The sequence below is a fragment of the Haliotis rubra genome, unplaced genomic scaffold (assembly GCF_003918875.1).
Source record: "Haliotis rubra isolate DU_JTF1 unplaced genomic scaffold, ASM391887v1 Scf58, whole genome shotgun sequence".
In the NCBI taxonomy this organism is placed as follows: domain Eukaryota; kingdom Metazoa; phylum Mollusca; class Gastropoda; order Lepetellida; family Haliotidae; genus Haliotis; species Haliotis rubra.
Genome location: NW_025767279.1, coordinates 221,047 through 243,291, shown reverse-complemented (window position 1 = coordinate 243,291; position 22,245 = coordinate 221,047). Strand labels below are relative to the sequence as shown.

Here is a 22,245-nt window from a genome sequence, read left to right as displayed (position 1 = left end):
GCCGCATTGAAACCTGCATTGCTGCCAATGGTGACTTGACAAAATACTCACTGTTCACCTGTCTTTGAATCTGGAGTTATGTTCTGCTAATATTCACATTTAATACGTGAGTAATGAGTGAATTTTTTTTTTAAAAGTACAATCTTTAAATTCTCAATAATGTCTGGTTGTACTGTACCACAATTTGGATATTGAAATGTTGTATGTTCACACTGGATACCGTGTCATCAAGTCACTTATGATGGGTTTCACATGCTACATAATCCTAAGAATCCTGAGTGAGACTGACTGAGACTAAATACCATCTTGAGTCTCGTAGATTCACATACATCCTCGAAGTGGCTACCTTTTTGACTGAGCCACATCAAGCAGCTTGATGAGGATTACTCCTCCCCGTGACCCACGTGGACTCCACCCACTTGTCAGACACCAGCTTCCTGGCCTTACTAGCTGGGATGGCTCTGGGGCGGGTTAGGTCCTCATTAATGAACATCTTAAGAGCGTTGGGCTTCCTCACTTGTTTGAGTTTGGACCTGACTTTGAGTAATGACCTCTTAGTAGCATTGCTTACAAATCTAACTAAGATCGGTCTTGGAGGGGTTGTTACTGTGGTGGGTCGCCTCGGCACACTGTGACTGATGTCTATGTCCCGTGGACTTATGTCCACTCCGCAGGACTTGCTGAGACTGACCACTAGGTCGTCAGTGCTCTCACCTTCGACCACAGGAATCCCCGATATACGGAGATTGTTTCTCCGAGAGTATTGCTCACTCCTGTCTAGGCGATATGTTAGATCCCGAATCACTTGATCTTTTTCTGTCAACTTATTGTTAAGGGTGGAGGGAGTATCTTTGAGTTGAATATGCTGAGCTGAGAGTTTGTCTATCTCTTCACGCAACATGGGTCTAATTATCTCAGACAAAGTACCACACAGAACGGACATGACTTCCTTAGAATGAAGTGTTTCTGATAACTTCTCGAGGAATACCTCCGAGGGGTAATCGTCAGAACTTTCTTTATCACTCATGTTCGGAGATGGACCAAGGTTTACCGAATCTGAATTAAGTGAGCACTGTCGTTTCGGTTCTATGTCTAATTCCGTTTCGGATGGTGACAAAACGTCTTGACGATTTCGTTTGACATGTGATATACATATCCCAGTTATGGAAAGGCTTTTCTGGATCATTCCAAAACGAGTCCCGTTTTACGAAGCGACCTTAAATTGCTGCTATACTGAATGTAACAAACAACTCAATGTTCAGGTGATTGCACAAGCCTCCCTTTCCTTCTCCCTCCAACCTACAACTGTACTCTGAGTTAATTACTTAATCGTTGACTACAGGTCAGCGTCATATCTCTGTATGACTGTTGAAGGTGACGTGAAACACCTAACACACCCATCATCGATTAGACGTCATTATCAGTAACTTTCCAGAAAGCCGGGTTTCCGAACTAACTGTGACTGTGGAATCGAGATTGCACGGTATATTGTATCATAGCAGTTTCTTGATGTTTTTGTGGGTACTGAAATGGGAAGGTTTTAAACTGATTTTACAGTACTTCCAGCTGTATCGCGACGGACGATAATTCTGTTATCAGGCCATGTCGTGTATTAAGCCAGTATTATCTTCCACCATTACTTCCGTGTTACATGTGTGCCAATTATAACTGCCGTCACATATGGGTTCACACGAAATGTTTGTGTGTTTGTTGTGTAACGCCGCAATCAGCAACATTCCAGCTTCTTCCGTCAGTCTGTAAATATCGAGTCCTGACCAGACAGCCAAGTGATCAACATGATGAGCATCGATCTACGCAGTTAAGACACGATGACATTGTCAACCAAAGCAGTGGTCCAGTCCCATTAGTCCCCTGCGTTTGATAAAGACTAATTCTAACTCAGATCTTCACCGGTACACAATCTATGGTATATATCGTATGATTGCCGTGTGAACCAAAACATACAACCTGTTAATTCATTTTTGACATATCCATTCGTGAGAGGGAACGGTTCCTCGGACTATTTATAAACAATACTTGGAAAGGGTTTTGCAGAATAACTGAAACTTTAATAACAGTAATAACCGAAAAAAATTGGTCTCATTTGATCGCATCTCCGGTATAATATCGTTGATATTTACCTTTCGAATCAAACAGTCGTCTCACATAAACAAAAATCTCCCTTCCAGTTATCTAATTTGCATACTTGTGTCATTGAGGTATGACAAACATGTTTTATGCAACAAATATTAAATATTTAGGGGATATTCAATTTTATAATGATATAAATTGGGAAGCTTGTATATGGAATTAGAATATAGGTTTAAAATTTTGAGCATTGGATAGTTGTCAATTTCTACTCAATCAGGTGTGTCGTTTGTTCACGCTACCTGAACAGCACATCATGGAATCAACTATGGATTCTAAATGTGTTGGATGTAAGTGTCAATTCGATAAATAATGCAACAGGACGGTAGCGCTATTTGTGAAAGATCTCGCACTCAAACAACGTGATAACCGGCCACCATTAAGTCACATCCATTACCTCTAATGGAGAATCGTCCATTCAAACTGACGATATCATTACATTCAAACAAAACAAAGGCAGTATATTGGATCGATGTCATAAAGTGACGTCTCTTTTCTAAACACACCAGAATCAATACAAACGTTCGATTACACCTGAGAAGGGGTTATTTTCATTTTAACTTTTAATCATTTGAGACATTTAGCTGACAAATAGAATTACGGCTTGTATCACAGTACATACACTACCAACAACACAAAGTGGTGCTCCAGAGTAAACTGGGCATCAACTCGACACACTAACTCAAACTCAAACTCTTTATTCTCTACAAACCGCCCACGGCGGTACATGAGATAAACGTATATACATTTACATAATATACAAGACAGTAGCTTACACGATAGCAAGATATAAGATAATTACAATATTTCATTTTTTATATGCATTAAATACATGGTTCAGTAATTTAGAAAGGCCTTTAAGGTCGCTTATGCTGGTAGTAGACAAGAGTTTCTTAAAGATGGACACATTTGGAAATTCTAGGTATTTAGTGTTCAGAGACTGACGTCGGAATTGGAGAAAAGCTTCACATCTAAACAAGTAGTGAAACTCGTCCCCAACAGCGTTTGATTCACAAAGTGGACATTGTCTGTCTTCACGTGGAATGCCCAACACTACAAACACTCCTAACCCACTTAGAAAACACTCAAACCTTCAAAGCCTCAGATACATTTCTTATCAAAACTGGGCTCTTAGGCTGCTTATAATCCCACATAACAACTAGTGCTAACATAAAAAACAACCAAAAACAACAACAGAAGGCCAGAGAGAGGCGACATCTCCCTGTTGTAAGCAGCCACAACTGAAAGGGTTAACAGCAGTAGAAATCGTCCTCAAACCTTGCTGTCTCCCGTTGTATTGCCAACCCTGGTGTCATCCGAAAACGACCCTGTATCGAGGGCTATGCGATATATTTTATCATAAAGGTAAGCTTAAGGTGCAGCCTTACTTTACTTATTGTGTGATTTATGTTCAATTTCTATTACGCACATGAACGTGAAACACTTAGTAAACGTGGATCTCGATATTGATCGGCGATCGTAATTGCGGTGTCAATATGGAAAAGAACAATCATGTGAAAAAGCACGCGTTGTATTCGGTGGTTTTGTGAACAGTTCAGGGAAGAATTTGGTTTAAATACCTTGCAGCTTAGTGATGTGTACTAAGTATCAGTTTGGAGGAATCATTCCTGCTCTGTGACTTATCCAAATCTATGAACACACAATAACATTTAGAAAGTGGTCAAATGAAACTTATGTTATATTTGGGATAACACTTTCTCATTAAATTACTGATTATAGTACTATTGATATGTGATAGTACATCCGGGATTCGAGCCCACACTCTCAGAGTCAGGCACCTAATCAGGCACCGTACAGTCATCGATCTAACCCACTCAGCCATCGCAGGTTAGATCGCTGACTTTGTATGTCGGCATAACCTACCATGTTACCATAACGTAAAACAACGTCCCCACGATGTAACATACAACGTTACCATAACGTAAAACAACGTTGCCACGATGTAACATACAACGTTAGCATAACGTAAAACAACGTTGCCACGATGTAATATACGTTACCATAAGGTGAAACAACGTTACCACGATGTAACATACAACGTTACCATTAGGTGAAACAACGTTGCCATGATGTAATATACAACGTTACCATAAGGTGAAACAACGTTACCACGATGTAACATACAACTTTACCATAAGGTGAAACAACATTACCACGATATAATATACAACGTGACCATAAGGTGAAACAACGTTACCACGATGTAACATACAACGTTACCATAACGTAAAACAACGTTGCCACGATGTAACATACAACGTTACCATAAGGTGAAACAACGTTGCCACGATGTAATATACAACGTTACCATAAGGTGAAACAACGTTACGACGATGTAATATACAACGTTACCATAAGGTGAAACAACGTTATCACGATGTAATATACAACGTTACCATAAGGTGAAACAACGTTACACCGATGTAATATACAACGTTACCATAAGGTGAAACAACGTTACCACGATGTAATATACAGCGTTACCATAAGGTGAAACAACGTTACCATAACGTAAAACAACATTACCACGATGTAATATACAATGTTACCATAAGGTGAAACAACATTACCACGATGTAATATACAACGTTACCATAAGGTGAGACAACGTTACCACGATGTAATATACAACGTTACCATAAGGTGAAACAACGTTACCACGATGTAATATACAACGTTACCATAAGGTGAAACAACGTTACCACGATGTAATATACAACGTTACCATAAGGTGAGACAACGTTACCACGATGTAATATACAACGTTACCACAAGGTGAAACAACGTTACCACGATGTAATATACAACGTTACCATAAGGTGAAACAACGTTACCATAACGTAAAACAACGTTACCACGATGTAACATACAACGTTACCATAAGGTGAAACAACGTTACCATAACGTAAAACAACATTACCACGATGTAATATACAACGTTACCATAAGGTGAAACAACATTACCACGATGTAATATACAACGTTACCATAAGGTGAGACAACGTTACCACGATGTAATATACAACGTTAACATAACGTAAATCAACGTTACCACGATGTAATATACAACCTTACTATTTATAACGTAAAACAACGTCACCACGATGTAATATACAACGTTACCTCGAAGTAAAAAACAAATTTGCCACATAAAACATAACGTTACAAACCAACTAACGTTAACCCATAGCGTCGTAAAACATTAATTTCACTCCACAACTACCTGGACGTAATATCATAACGCTGTGACAAAGTGAAATTGTCAGCGCTGTTACCATTTTAGATATAAGAATTTACACACAAACTTCTGTCTTCCTAATGTTCGAAATTTTAGATGTCACATGTTAGTTTTATGTCCTAGTCCTGGAACTAGTAAACGAATAATGCATTAAACCAAGTACTGTCTTTGTCTTCTAAATACATGTATGTCTAGCTCTCTAAATTACATTTTTAGGTCTCCTTGCCTCTAGGCAGGAGACCTATTGTAATCGTTCGGATTATTATTATTATGTTTTACAGATTAAAGATAGTATGCAGCAGAGAGGGTTCGAGTGATCCTGGCACAGTCAGGCCGGTAAGGCTCATCATCAGCTCAGGGCCCTCGCCCCCTCTACACGCAGCCCAGACAGCGAATGGGACTTCTCCCAGGAAATACTGCATAGTCGAACCCACCAAGAACTTTCCGGAGAATATGAAGGCTCCCCAACACTGCAGCCTTCTGCATTACCCAGAGTGTCAGAAGGGCTGTGCTCCCAGTGGAGAACCCGGGCACTCTCCTGATCTGCGCCAAGAGATCAGGAGGTACCAAACCTAGGGCACCGAGAACAATGGGGAGCCTGACGCCAGTGTACTTGTGATGCAAGCAAGACATTTCAAAGGCGAGGTCCGCATATTTATCATGCTTTTCCTGAATCTTGCCAAACACATTGGTGTCAAAAAGGGAAAGAAAATTCAATGATATAAATAAATTCATTGGCTTTGTCAAAAAGGACAAGATCAGGTTTGTTGGCAGGAATTCTTCTGAGGCTGTATATGGGCCTATTCCACAGAAGTTTGAAAGTATCATTTTCCATGACGCCCTGGACATGTTCAGGGTCGTACCATGGATGGACCTCGGGCTCAAAGCCACAGGCATGTCGGAGACGGTAGTAAAAGCAACGAGCCATGCCATCATGTCGTTTAAGATATGCTGTTAATTATGTTTTACAGATTAAAGATAGTATGCAGCAGAGAGGGTTCGGGTGATCCTGGCACAGTCAGGCCGGTAAGGCTCATCATCAGCTCAGGGCCCTTGCCCCCTCTACACGCAGCCCAGACAGCGAATGGAACTTCTCCCAGGAAACGCTGCCTAGTCGAACCCACCAAGAACGTTCCGGAGAATATGAAGGCTCCCCAACACTGCAGCCTTCTGCATTACCCAGAGTGTCAGAAGAGCTGTGCTCCAGGGGAGAACCCGGACACTCTCCTGATCTGCGCCAAGAGATCAGGAGGTACCAAACCTAGGGCACCGAGAACAATGGGGAGCGAGACATTTCAAAGGCGAGGTCTGCATATTTATCATACTTTTCCTGAATCTTGCTAATCACATTGGTGTCAAAAAGGGAAAGAAAATTCAATGATATAAATAAATTCATTGGCTTTATCAAAAAGGACAAGATCAGGTTTGTTGGCAGGAATTCTTCTGAGGCTGTATATGGGCCTATTCCACAGAAGTTTGAAAGCATCATTTTCCATGACGCCCTGGACATAATCATGGTCGTACCATGGATGGACCTCGGAGTCAAAGCCACAGGCATGTCGGAGACGGTAGTAAAAGCAACGAGCCATGCCATCATGTCGTTTAAGATATGCTGTCTGTGCCAAGGAAGGGCATCCACTGACAAGGTGTTGGACAGTCTCTGTGAATTCATTGCAAAGTCGACATTTCATATTGATATTTTCTTTAACAATCACATTTAGGCGTTTGCGAGTGGGAAGTGACTGGTCCTGAGCAGCAAAAAGGAAGCCCTCAGTTTCACATTTAAGACCAGCCGACTTCATCCAGGCGAAGGAGTCGGTGGGATTGCTATTCTGTTCAACACACTGCATGTACACACGATGCAATGGCTTCTCAGAAAGCTTCTCCACAAAAGACCGACTCTGGGCAGACTTGGTGAAGGACTTCACCTGGTTTACTCCCATCACTGTACCGTCCAGCAGTACATCGCCATCAACAAAATCAACCTCAAATCTCAGATTCTGTCCAACAACCTTGGCACGCTTAAAATAGCTGTGGAATTCCTTGCTTTCATCATGTGTCTTCACATGCATTACTAGAGGATCATCCGATAAATATATATGTGCAAAAGTACACAATAAAATTCTATCATGAAGAGCCTCCACATTAATCAAACCCCGACCTCCAGAATTGATTGGCATGTATAAACGGTTAAGAGAGGAACGAGGGTGGTGGGCTCTGTTATCAGACATGATCCTTCTGGTCAGACGGTCAAGACTCTGGATGTCTTGTTTTGTCCAATCAACTACTCCAAACGAATAGGAAAGGACTGGCACAGCAAAAGTATTGGTGGCTTTGACCTTGTTTCGAGCATTTAGCTCTGAGCTCCAGATTTTCTTTAAACGAGATTTATACTCGGCCCGAAGTTTTTCTTGAATCTGGGCATTCTGGAGCTGGTCTCGAACTTGCATTCCAAGATAGGTGTAGGCCTGATCTTCCACAAGATGCTCAATAACTCCTCCCCCTTGTAACTTGACCGATCCATCATTACTTACCTTGCCACGTTTCAAATGAAGAGTATTACATTTGTCGAGTCCAAATGTCATGCCAATATCATTAGAAAAGGACTCGACAATTATTATTATTATTATTATTTATTCCGCCGATTTTTTACCAAACATAACTCCTAAACCAATGCTCCGAATCGCTTACAAAAAATCACACAGATGTGCACCGAGGTGTAGATATTCCCCTTAAAAATCTCTAGGCTCTAGGCCCAATAACAAAGGGGAGATACTTCAAAATTAATTCCAAAATGTCAAAGTTTGACAGCAAATATCTCAAGAACTAAATGTTCCAACACTTCCAAATCTCTTGTACAGATGCACAATCGAATTCCTAACAATTTTGCCTGGACGGGTCAAGTCGCTAAAACGTACCGTTTGGCAGTTATTTTTGTTTTCAGTTTTTGGCCATGTTTTTCAGCAGTTTTCTGAGTAGTTTGCTCCCACAAAAAGTATGGTAGATGAAGTCTTGGTGATTCCAGAACACTAATTGTTTTGACTGTAGACCCAAGAACAACTGAGATACAGCCTTTTAAAGAGGGAACTATTTCTATTTCTTCTCCGGAACTTCTTAAAAGAAACATGACCCCCCGCGACCCCGGCTGTATTTGGAAGATCCGTTCGCCTGTCAACAACGTGTTCTGGCTCCGTTTTGGACGATGATTTCTAGCCCTCAGATAAAATAGATAGAACTAAAGCCAAGGAGCCCCCATCGTTGCCTGCAACTATATTTCTTGATGTAATGTTTCTGATAAGTCAGTGGGACTTATGGGTAATTGTACAGAAAATACCTTTTCACACATAGGCTCATGGCATGTCACATTTGATGTAGTAGTTCTTGAAAGTTTATAAACATGATTAGTTGTTCTTGGTTTTTTTAAACCCTAATGCATGATTATTAGTCAGCAGGTTTACTGCCATTATTGGAGGCAGACAGAGCTGATTCATCACACGCATAATCCGTCCTAACCACGTTTCTGCCTGAGTAGGCTACTGAGCTCATATACACAGAAAATTCTCAAATTCTGTTTGCAGATGCGCTGATCACATAGCAGTCAGAAACGTTTAAAGCTGTAAATCAGCAATCGAATTGAAAGCAATTTTGTTCATAAACAAAATACGTATTTTACTTTCAATATAATTTGACAAACAAGGTGTTTGCAGTCGTGGTGATGTTAAAAGTTGCCGTATAATTATTATCGCACTTATTGATTTCCTCCGTGTACACTGAAGTGGCTGCATTTATGTGGAGAGTTGACCCACGTGTTTATTCATTACGATTGTTGTACGTATTACACGCATCATCGTATTTTGTAGAAATGTTCTAGATGTGACTCATAATCCTCACTTGGTGGTACGTTTATATGAAACCAACCTAATGTATCCATTCAGAAAACTGGAACTCACCCATGAAATCCCACTCTCCTCAGTTCCATTACCAGGATGGTTCCCTTGGGCCAGATAGGTAGACTTACCTGGTCAATCAATATTCTCTTAATCAACCACGTGATCTATCCTCTCCAAGCACACAGGATGCTGACGACGTCTTCGGATACATCTGCAACATTGCATGTTTACAACAGTGCAGGCTTCCACCAAGTCATTAGCTCTGAATTTATGCCGTTGTTGGAACAGCCAACACACGCCTTCCAGTCAAATATCACAATCCCATTTGTTATGCAAATTTAACGGTATCTCGTATTTTGTTGGTCGATAATCGACCACATCAAGTCATTAAATCGCTTCGCAAATGTGATATGCTTGTGATTAATTAAACAGAATGCTTCGGAGCTATAAAAAAGATATACAGTGTCGGAAACATGAAACGGAAGAAAGGTATTTAGATTCATTAGTGCATGTAAAGATGGCGTGAACATGCATTGGAAATGTATGTACTTGATTCAGTTTCCCATGTTATTTTATTTTTTCAGGTTTAGAATTCCAAGCCCGTGACCTGCATCCATCCCACTCGATTGACGGTGGTCAATTATACACCGACGTCCATTAGGGACACTCTCACTTTGATCCATCATCCACGTCGGACATTCATCAACAACCATTTGGTATTTGTCTGGTACTGGCGAAAGGTTATCTGTGGATTGTCTGTGAACGTCCACAGTCACTCTCGTTGGAGGTATAATTGTGTTGGGTATCGAAGACAGCGGCACTTGGCCACACTTGTGAGCTCAGTTGGTGACTTTGAAGTGATTGATTAGCATTGGCGTGTGTGCTTAGTGTTTGGACACAAGAGGTGGCATTTGTGAATATGACCAGGTCAGCCTGGTGCAACGAGCACCGGGAAGTCAGCGGAACGATTGGATATTGTCGACAAATTACGGAAGGAAGCAATGGAGGTATTCGGATGAAACAATAAATGTCATATAAAGGTGAACAGCTGGTATATGCTTCTTTCAACAAAGGTTATTCAATGTATCACGAAAATAGAAGACATCAGAAGTGTTGCGCTCAGTGGAACCAAAGTGTACACCGCGTGATGTAAAGAGAACTGCCAAGACAGAAATTGTTGCATATAGCTTTTTATGATAAGTTTCATAAAAATTCCAGCTGCTGGATCATATTGAGATAAATAGTTACCTGTTGTGACACGCATGCTTACAGGCACAGTACCGTCCACGTGACCACAGGAATGTCCTACATGCACAGCCTCTGATGGTCGGGCGCCAAACGTTCTAGGTTTTTTAAAAAGGGTAACCGCGCTTCAAGAGGCTGCATAAACTACATCAACTCGCACGGATATAGTTCAAGTGTATAACTAATTGGAAATTGGACTCACAACGGTGAATAGTTTTGAAGTCTTGATGAAAACACGGTCACATCATCCGGTGTCTTTTAGAAGAAAGTTCAGAACACAGAACGTGACACAGAGTGAACGACAGTGCTAACTGGCTTGCTGGCAAGGATTTATGTCATTATCTGGGTTAACATAGTCTGTGATTGAATTTCTTTCTCACATATTCAGTCGGTCAAACTCAACTTTCCTGATATTAGTGTGAAATTCAGGATTTGCCATGTGGCTGGGGGATTGTCTTGTGAGATGTTGTGGAGCCTTGAATGGCATCCCAGCTCGGATCCTTTGCATTCTGCTTCTACTCGCCCAAGGAGGTATTCTGGATTATTACCTGGCCAAACATCAGACCCAATTCAGCTGGGCATGGTTAGCGTTCGACCTGGTCAACGTCGGTATCTTCATCGCCTCCTTCATCATATCACGACTACGCCTTTCTCTACAGGAAGCTGGGAACGAGCAAACTAAAGCGGTCACAATTGGTTGGTTGGCATGGCTTGTGTACTCGGTAAGCCTAGTAGCAAGGATGGCCATAGCTTTCAACAAATTCTCCTTGAGATTAAACGAAGAAACATTCTTTGGCCCCAATACATTAAAGACGTCGCTAGCCTTGGCGTCATGTGTATTCATCTTTTTGTTGATGTCTCACCATGACGCTCCTCCTGCTAGCGAACGCAGGCGATATATTGAAGACCTTACTGGAACCGTTGTGTTCGACGTGTTGGACACCGTGGATGTCTTAGAGGTGATGTTCGACAAGACATCAAGGGACATGTTCCTGCCAGGACTTCAGCAAACTGTTTTAGCGGTGGCAGGTCTCAATCTCATTATTCCAACAGTGCCCTTGATCACGCTCAGCCTCACCAACTTTGGATACAAGAAGATGTCGAAACGTCTTGTGGCGCTACACAAGTTACTTGTGGTGCTGGTGGTGAATGTTCCCAATCTGATTGTTCGGTTAGTTCTCTGGCATGGCTTCAGTGTTGGAATCTCTCCCTTTATGCTAAAAAACCTCATCCTCATATGCATTGTCATGTTCGAGTTTTACGAGCACAAGAGGATGCAATATGACGAACACGCTGGGGCGATTGAAGCGAGAAAGAAAGGGGTGCGGGGCACTGTCAACCCTGTTGCTGTAAATGGACAAAGCAGCATAACAGAGTTCTCGATGCAAGCACGTATCTAAATATAAGTTATCATAACACATTGCTAATTGAAATCGCCGTGAAGAATCCTAATCAATACCAGTGCAGTAATTGAAGGAAGTGTGAATTTAAGTGTGAATAGGATTTCGCCTGTCGCAATATTTCTTTGTAGAAGATGATCGCTTGTGCATACCAACAGGAAGGATTATATTATCACGGACATGCACACCTTTTGTATGACCTGACGCAGGTACTTGCAGGGTTTCGAGTTCTGTTTTCTTGGCTCTCTTTCTTGTCCAGTTTTAAGCCAGTCACTGTAACTGTCAGGCGTGCCAAATTTTGAATAAGACTTGTTCCAGAGTCTTTGAATTTGAATGCCATGCTCGAATATACTGTGTGATATGCCTCCAAAAGTGCTTCTACAACATGTGAGGGCTGCATGCTGTACTTGGGCCATTCACGTTCAGTAATCCTATAGTTTTGTTGAAAATATTTGCTGAATGAGTTTGAGAAAACTTTATTTCTTGTACCCTACCATCCCCGACTGTATGAATGTATGACATGCTTGAAAAAATGTCGAATGGAAAGAATTTGTCCTGCATATTGAAACGAGGGGGAAATCTCCGAATGACACAAGACGCTCGCAGTCACATTTGTGAACAACTCGAGATATTCCGGGTCAAGCCGAATGTAGGTTACGAAACGGGACGAGTGGTGACGAATGTCACCAGTCAGTCAGTCAATCAAGTATAAGTGATATAATCTGCTTGTCTTTGTGGCTTGTCGTTTTACTCCACGTAGAGGCTATGTTGGCGAATGACATGGGTCCAGGGTATTTATAGCAATAGTATACAAATATAACTGACCATGTAGAAATGTATGTTTTATGTCTTGTTTTCGGAGGTAAATCTATAATGGTTTCGATCTTTGTATCTGGTGATAAGTCTGATTTACGTATCTACTTCACAACTATCCCTCATGCAATCATTGCATATGTGTAGGACTCGGATCCATGGCAGGCCTCAAATCCGTGGCAGATTTCCAAATCCATGGCAGACTTTCAAATCCATGGCTAGTTGCCGTACCTACCCTAATCTGTGGCGGATTTCCTACTCATCGTCATTAGAACATTTCAGCTCTGTAGAATAGGGGTTTATGGCATTTCATTTATGTGTTTCTAACTTACTGATACCCCTGGGCCTAGATTTTCGAAGCTCTGTTAGCCCTAAGATGGTCTTTCGATATTGCTAATGTTTTTACGACTATCATAGAAGTAAGAGAGCTTCGAAAACTTAGGCCATGCTAATTATTGAATACGTTTGCTTTCCTTTAAATATTCAACGATACATGAAGAAAGACAAAAGAGTGAATATCGTGTAAAAACATTTATTTATCATACATCTAAATCTGTCCATCATGGATCTGATGTCTGTTCGACTGGAACCTATGGGAGGTTTGAGTGTCCGTCACATCGTACACTCGGCCACAGTTAGAGTTCTTAGATGCGGTGACAGTACCCGGTCTCCAAAAGCCGCTGGTAAAAATACCGACGCCCTTGTTCATCGCGGGGTTTGGTCTAAAATAGACCGCCTGTCCATCCCGCGGGTAGAACTCATCTTCCGTCACGAGCTTGTCTGCAAACTGCTCCAGCGGGAAGGCTTGGAGTGTAGCACGGTGACGCGCACGGTACATGTCCGTGACGTCGCACATCGCCGGTCTTTGTTCGATTTCCTATGGTCCAGTGCGTGGTTTTTAACAATGATTTATACCATTTCTTCTTTGGTGTAACATCGCCGATGCGGGGGGTCTAAATCGACACTTTTCTTAAAAATTACTTGTGATGTTTCGTCAAAGAAATAATTCTCAAGGATTCCTTACCATTCTTTCGCTGGCTGCAAACGAGAGGATCATGCAAATCTTCACACTTCCCCATTTCGGATTCAGCGTTTTCAGTTTTGTAATCTCCCGCATTTTTTCCATGTCATTCCAAAATGTTTCTGCGTTGAGATCTATTGATACGGGTTTCTTATTCTTTGTAGGTAGCTCCACAATTACAAAACCATCATTTTCTATGGTTTCCATTTTCTTAGCTTTGAAGATTTTCCTGAGATTACTATCGCCACGAACGGCTAGTGTCGCATAACGTCGGGAACCGTTAGCTATTAGGTTCATTCTCCGCTAAACTTGCACATTAACATCATCTGACGTATTTGTGAAGTTATAAACATATTTACACGATCTTTTAACATTCTGTTACATTGGAACTACAACAAAGGTGGACATAAATAAAAACATATCACAATCACTTCGTAGGAAGGGTACAAGAAACGTCTGTTAATCCCACACAATGCTGTTATGTGATGTTTCGTTTGTCTTCGACAGTGTGTATTTCAGTCAGTACACCTTTTGTTGATCAATTTGTCTATTTACAGCTGTCTGAAATGTTCTAATTTGCCACAGTATTCTAATAAATATTTATGTGTAGCCCTGAACATCATATTTTGTGTTGTATTTTGTTTTTTTATACCAAATTATGTGTCTTGAAATATGTCACCAGATACGTTACGCACTTTCAAGCGTTCATCAAACTCCTCTTAACAGCAACAGGACAATTAATTCTGTAGCTATTGGTAGGTCAAAACAACAGCTACATGTCCTCAAAGACAAAATTACTTCACTTTTTTTACGAAAGTAACAATCATGCTAAGATCTTTTGAAATATCGTTTGTCACTTTAGATTTTGACCAGATACGTTACCAAGTAATCGATTATAAGTCCCCTCAACTGACTGTTCCAGGTGAAAAGACAACATGAGCTACTCCCCGTAGACCTTCGCTCAATTGAGAGCTACTCCCCGTAGACCTTCGCCCAATTGAGAGCACAACATTTTACGTGACTGCCCTGAATAGTTTAAAATTAAGTTAACCAGATACGTTACAACCAGATACGTTACCATGTTTGAAAAAGTAACTACTGCGCCTGCCTACATTCAGGAGTATTTTGATTGGATGATAACATCGTCTGCTAGTCCACTTCCGGGTGTCATGAGAGCAGAAGAAGCAGTCCTGTCATCATTTGGTATGTATCCACTTAAATCGCAATTTTTTTCAATGAATCATTGAATTTTATCATAAGTAAGGTCAACAAAACACCTTTTTTTTGAAAGTTTTGGGTTAATTTGTGAATGTAATTTGATGTATTTTCTTAGTAAACAATCAATGTTTGTATAGCAGTCGGTTGAAGGGAATCTGACGGTAACGTATCTGGTTTTATTGGTCACGTATCTGGTAAATGCTGTAACGTATTTGGTTGAGTTAGAATAACGTAAAAAGTATAGAGTTTCATATCAAACTGATAAATACCATAATGCAATACGACACAGTAAGTATTTCAATCACACTGACATAGGTACATATGATGGTTATTACAAATTTGAAGGTAACGTATTTAGTTTTTCACAGTAACGTATCTGGTAAAATAAAAATTAAAACTTTAATGTGAACATTCTATTAATTCCAAATGATTTCACTATCAATAAAAAATAATTACGTTTTGGATGTGCTGAAAATACTTAGACATAGTTATAGTAACACAGTAATGAGAAAAGAATGGTAACGTATCTGGTTTTTATGGTAACGTATCTGGTTTTTATGGAATTATGGTTGATTGAATCAAATGAAAAGCTATCAATCAGCCAGAATTACATAGGCATCTTAATATATCTTGTAGTATTATATTGCAGTGCCATAATGGGCAAGACACGTGCTGAAATTCAGCGTGCCTACAGAGAAAGAAAAAGGCTAAATGATGCTGACTTTTTAGAAAAAGAGAGACTAAGGCAAGTTAAATATAGAGTTCCTGTCGCAATGTTGTCAAGATCAAAGTTGAAAAGACGAAGACTTATTGATAAAGAATACTCTTCAAAGTACAGACAGAAAAAAAGCAATGCAAGGAACGCAATGAAAGGCAAGTTGAAGTTGAAGTTGTTGAAACATCGACCTCGAATGATACTTTGAATTCAAGTGCAACTCAGTTGGATGAAGTTTCAAGTTCATCCGATCCGCAACCATCAACAAGTTCACAGACAAGATCACAGATGAACCGATTGCTGGTTCAACTTCCCTTTCCTACCAAGCGTAAGTCGTCTACACGCAGATCTAAATCATTGGCGAAGTCAAGGCACGAAGTGTTGAGATTGAAATCACTGTTGAAAAAGAATCAACAAAAATCATGGCGCTTTCAAAAACGATTTGAACGATTGAAAAAAACAAGGAAAATAGAAGCTGCTTCCAGAAGCACACTAGAACTCACTCCAAAATCTAAAGCTATAAATGATATCAGGAAGTCTGGAATAAGTCCCAGATCTGTGCTTAGGTCTGTTGTGCGACAACTGAAGATTGGTAATGCCCTCATTTCCGAAATAAAGAATGCTCATGACGAAAACACTAATCAGAGACATCGATCGTCAATAAACACTGTGGTGAGTGGTCGCATTGTGAAGAAGTACAGATGCATTAGATATCTCACAAAAGTGACTGGTATAACAAGACATGAATTCAATGCATCAGGAAACAGAAAAACACTTAATGTTACAAAGAGAAAACGACTCTCAAAACTGAAATTGGATCTTGAAACAAAAGTGACAGAATTCTTAGCGAAAGACGAAATCAGCAGAGCTATGCCTGGCAAAAGAGATTTCAAGAAATGCAATGGCGAAAGAAAACAAACCAGAATCCTGAACGACTATTTGAGTATCATTCATGAAAGATTCCGAGCAGAAAACCCAGAAACAAGTATTTCATTTTCTACATTTTGCAAAATTCGCCCAAAACACATCGAGGTGACATCCCTTTTATAAAGAAACAAATGCCTTTGTACTAAACATCAAAATATGGCGTTAAAGCTCAAATGTTTAACAAGTACCCTAGGGATAGGCATATCTCCAAACCCTGAAGTTGTAGGCAGAAATGTTTCTGAGGAACAAATGAAAGTATTGCTTTCTTCTGTTCGGGATGATATTGAAATAGAATATGAAGAGTGGAAAAGTGTTGATATTCAAGGGAAAAAGAAAATGAGAATTGTGAAGATCTGTAAACCCACAGAAGAATTTATCAAGATGATGCTTGAACATTTCAAACTTTTCTTGGAACACATTGATCGTGTTGCAAAACAATATCAATCTCTGCATGATTTAAAAGAAAACCTGCCTGAAGAACACATCATAGTCCAAATGGACTTCGCAGAAAACTTTCTGTGCCAGTGAAATGATGAAATCCAGTCTGCATATTGGAATGCAACAGCTGCAACGATTCACCCAGTTGTGATATACCACAAATCAGAAGGAGGGGTCGAGCACACAAATCTTGCCTTTGTGTCAGATGTAAATCACCACAACCCTTCGGCTGTTCTTGCCATATTACAGAAGTTGATGTCATTTATCAAAAGCAAGTTCAGCAACACTCAAATGATCCACTATTGGACAGACAGCCCCTCCTCACAATACCGAAACCGGTATATGTTCACAATCATTTCAAAACATTTGGAAATGTTTGGAATGAAAGCAAGATGGAACTTCTTTGAAGCCGGTCACGGCAAAGGACCTTGTGACGGCATCGGTGGTACTTGCAAACGTATGGCAGCTCAGGCCATAAAACAGGGCAAAGCAACCATCCAAGACGGAAAGGACTTTTATGAATGGGCTTCAGAAAACGAAAAGTCAATAAAGTATCACTTTTACTCTCAACAGGATTATGAAAAAGCATCAGCTATCATTGACAATATGAGAACCAAACCTGTGAAAGGAACAATGAAGATACATGCAATCCATGCAATGGGAATGGGCAGAATCAGTGTCCGAGAGACTTCTTGCTATTGTGTTGGATGTCTGTTCATGTCAAATCCATGTCAAGGGTGGTCCAACAGAACTCTGATAGAACCAGATCCAAGAACATCAGAACCAGAAGCAAACACAACAGAACAAGAACTGATAACAGCAGAACAAGAACTGATAACAGCAGAACAAGAACTGATAACAGCAGGACAGGAATCAAGAACATCAGAACCAGGAACGACAACAGCAGAACAAGAACCAAAAACAGCAGAGCAAGAACTAGTGCCTGCACAACGTTTAGCTGAAAGCTTCATACCCAAAGTTGGAGAGTTTGTAGCAGCGTCTTCTGAAAGTCAGTGGTATATCGGAAAAGTCCTTGATGTAGACGAAGAAGATTCGGATGTCTTTATCACGTTCATGTCAAAGGGGGGGGTGTGAGGGGTAAAGTGCAATTCCAGTGGCCTTCAAAACAAGATGAAATCAACATTCCTTTGGATGATATCATTGCTTCTATCTCTAACCCATTGCCTGTAGGAAGGTCTGAAAGATACTACACCCTGACAAGCAAGGAGTTCGATTATGTCAATCAAATGTTCACAGATAACTGAATGAACCAGATACGTTACATTCAGATTGAGGACTTTATGGTTCGTCCATTAAGATCAAAATAGTCTTAACTTCCTTTGTTGTTACAGGTCCACGACAAGGAGTTGTTTTCTAGATATTTGTTTCGATGTTAGTGTTTTTAATGCTAGAAATGCTTTGCTCATTACCAGGTACGTTACCATATTCGATAACAATGTTGATTATGCAAGGGCATCAGTTAGAACGATATGCATTGACATTTTAAGAAAGTTGTGATAACAAAAGACATAACTGTGATTTTAATTTAATTGTTCGTTGATTCACTTGCTTGTTCTTCATAAAAGGGATATCATTTACTTTCACCAGATACGTTACCTTTTTCATATAATTTTGTATCGTAGAACAATATCTACACAATGTACTTATTTTACTCGAGACAATATTCATGTTACTAAAAACTCTGTTGCACTTCAAATTGTTGTGTAAAGATAACAATATAATGTTCAGTTTTGGACTAAACAATAGTTTCAGACATGACTAGTGTATTTATATAAACTCTTTTTGTGTACTTGAAACAGTGAGAACATATTGTTTCATAATATCGCGCTAGATTCTAACTAAATTTGTCTTTAGGCATATAAACTAGACTATACAGTTTTAAAGAAAACTTGACAACAACATCTTAATGTCTGTTTCACATTTTCAAGAAGCTATGTTTAAAAATCACTAGGTAACGTATCTGGTTGGTCTCAAAAGGGAGAGGTAATCTTTGTAACATTGTAACTTTGAACATATCAAACCTAGAGATCATTTATTTTGGTTTTATGACCTTCACATATCAAAGTTTGAGTTTGTGTAATAAAAACGGATATATTCCAAAAACATTTTTTGTTCATTTTTAATCTCAAATGTGCAAGTTTAGTGGAGATTGAACCATTAAGACATCATCGCGCGATTACGTCATGTAACAATCAAACAATCAAACCTGCCACTGATTAGGAAACTCGACATAGATTAGAGAATCATCAAAAATGCAAATTCAACTTATAAAGTTGAAAATAACGCGATGAAAAAAACCGCGCGAAATCGTAGTTCAAACGATTCACAAATTTTCCCCCAGCGCTTGGGGGAATTTAAGTGGTTTCAACAGCGGGGCTGCGCTCATAGCACATGCGCAGTGAAATAGGTTGGCGCAGCCTGGAAGTGGGTTGTCCGGTGAATACTCGGTGAAGGCTTTGGTGTGAGCTATTTTTCTAATGTTTTGTTGATATTTCACAGGCGCGAGCTTTTTATATGTTATGACAGTAGATTACCGATTTAACTGTTTATATATTTTCATTTGTCTATTTCACCACACGTTCTTCTTACCGAGTCACTTTCTCAGTTTGATACTTAAAAGCAATGTCATTATTTAACGCTGACAGAATTTCTAACTGTGATATAGATATGTCGTTGTCACAGACAAAACTCAATGTCTGTTTTATTGACACCTATGTGTTTGCCTGCTCGTCGGCTAATGACAATATTCAATACACAACTTCGATCACTGACCACATGCAATTTGAACTTAACACCTATCAGGATATACACCATAAACCACAAAACGCATTGATTTATGGCCCGAGTTCGGTCTCTGTCACATTATGTAATTACACAGACAGGCAGGTGTGATACTTGTACACATGACATGTAATGATGTCTGTTGATTGCAAAATGTTATACACACAAAATGAGCATGTATTTACAAAACCCAACATCTCTATATATATACACACACAATGAGCCGTGGGGTCATCTGCAAATGAACCAGCCGTTACACTTGAGTGCACACCCACCCGCTCTGACTGGGTTCGGTATCCCGGCTGCTTCGTTTCTTGGGAAGTAAACCCAAGTACAAAATATTGCACTTTTGATTTGCAATTGTACTCTTATAATTTTTCATAACCAGCAATGTATATTATATGTCATGAATAAGTGATAATTTTGTTTTAATTATGTTTGATTTTTTGGTTGCATGTGACCTTTAAGTCATTACAAAAACTTAAGTCAGTTAAAAAACTTAGTTTTCTTGTTTTTTCGACTTAAGTTTCGTGGTAAAACTTAAGTCATTTTTATCAACAGACTTAGACTTACGTTTTGCCATTTTTTTACTTAACTATTAAGACTCACCTTGCTAGGCTTAAATCAACTGACTTAAGTCATGTGAAACAAAATGGCTGCCACACGTAATCCAAGAGTATTTAATGAAAGAAGAGAAATTCTGCATACATTAGATGATAATGAGCTGTTACAAAGGTACAGATTTGACAGAAACAGTAGTGTTTACATCTGTGATTTACTAGAACACGAACTAAGTCCCGTAACGCATCGGAGTTGTGCAGAGTCCTGCGTTACCAAAGTGCTCGTCACTTTGCGTTATCTTGCCACTGGCAAATTTCAGATGTGCAATGGCGATGACCATGGACTGAGCCAACCCACCATCTCAAGAGTCATCGAACAAACGCTTCAATCACTCACAAGTCAGCGTATGGTCCGTAGATTTGTCACCTTTCCCACGCAAGCCCAAGATAAAAGACGACACCAGCGTCGATTTTATTACACTGCCATCTTCCCCGGTGTAGTAGGTGTCATTCATGGCACTCAGATTTATATTCAGGCCCCATCAGTTAATGAGAATGAATTCATTAACAGGCATCACTACCACAGTATTAATACACAGATAGTGATTGACAGCGACGACCGGATCATCCACATCATAACACGTTGGCCTGGCTCAACACACGACTCTCGTATCTTGACAACAAGCGGGTTATGTCGTTTGCTGTTCGTGTATCGTCCGGGAATTTCCCACGAGGATGTTTTTCTGTCTCTCAGTAAAAAGAGTTCCTCTTGCAGGCTAAAAATAACCGGGATGGTCCCTAGTGATCACGTGATCGCGTTCGGCGAAATCGACTTAGTTTTTGTCGGCGGACTTAGCTAAATTACAAACTTAGCCCGTTTGTGAATACCAACTTATGTTTTTGACTTGGCTAAGTCAGTTTTAAGAAACTTAAGTTTTTGCTTAAGTCAAAACTTAGTTGTTTGATAAATACGGCCCCTGAGTCCTACATATATATGTTTGTTTTTTCGTTTTGTGGGTTTGTTTTGTATTACGGATTTTAGCCCAACAAAAGCATGGCGGAAACAATGATCCTATTCATTCTTCATTTCATTTACAGTGAGTAAGTGAGTTAAAATTTAACGTCACCTCGGCAATATTTCAGCCATATAGTAACTTTGGCTTTAATTCTGTCTTACGAAAGACACCAAATGTACAAGATATTGCCCTCATGCTTGTTGACCATGCGTATGTTATGTTACGTTATATTATATTTAGAAACACGTGTTTTACATATATTTTTACTCACAAGGAAATAGATTAAGCTTTCCCCAGTCTATTTGTGTGTAGAGAGAGATGGACTGAAACTTGTACATGGCAGTGTCATTAATAAAATACAGCAACGATCGTGTTTATTGTCTTTATGTGTCTTTTGACTGAATAGCTAACGACTGAAGGGATGGTGTAAATCCAGCTAAGGTCCATGCAGGAAGCAAATGTACTGTAAGTCCCCATGGCCCCTAGTATGGTGATCTACCTTCGGTTGTTGGCAATATATAGCCTGTTTTTATATTGTACTGTCTTCTATAGTTAAAAGTTTTTAGTTTTTCATACTAGTTTTATATCTATATCTGTGATCCTCTAGTTATTTTACTGTCCGTCGTTGACAGAGTTTTAAAATTTGACTTAAATTATTGCGACTTTGTTTATTATTCAAATCCTCGTCACGCTATTGCTGCAATGTTGCAAATGTGACGGTAAATTGTACCTCACTCACTTTATGTGTCTGCTGAATTCGATATGATAGTGGGTGAATGTTGTTTTACTCGCC

The 22,245-nt window shown here is 39.8% G+C and overlaps 1 protein-coding gene across 1 annotated transcript; it reads left to right on the top strand.

Annotated features, from left to right (window-relative positions):
• Positions 1-10,558: 10,558 nt before the first annotated feature.
• Positions 10,559-13,226, top strand: LOC124254721 (transmembrane protein 121B-like). Its single transcript, XM_046688566.1, has 2 exons — positions 10,559-12,476; positions 12,515-13,226. Exon 1 carries the CDS (start codon positions 10,980-10,982, stop codon positions 11,940-11,942), a length of 963 nt encoding a protein of 320 aa, XP_046544522.1. The 5' UTR covers positions 10,559-10,979; the 3' UTR covers positions 11,943-12,476; positions 12,515-13,226.
• The last annotated feature ends 9,019 nt before the right edge of the window (positions 13,227-22,245 follow it).

Bases quoted from the DNA above. Each gene is read 5' to 3' on its own strand.
- LOC124254721 (XM_046688566.1), top strand. From the start codon at position 10,980: ATGTGGCTGGGGGATTGTCTTGTGAGATGTTGTGGAGCCTTGAATGGC.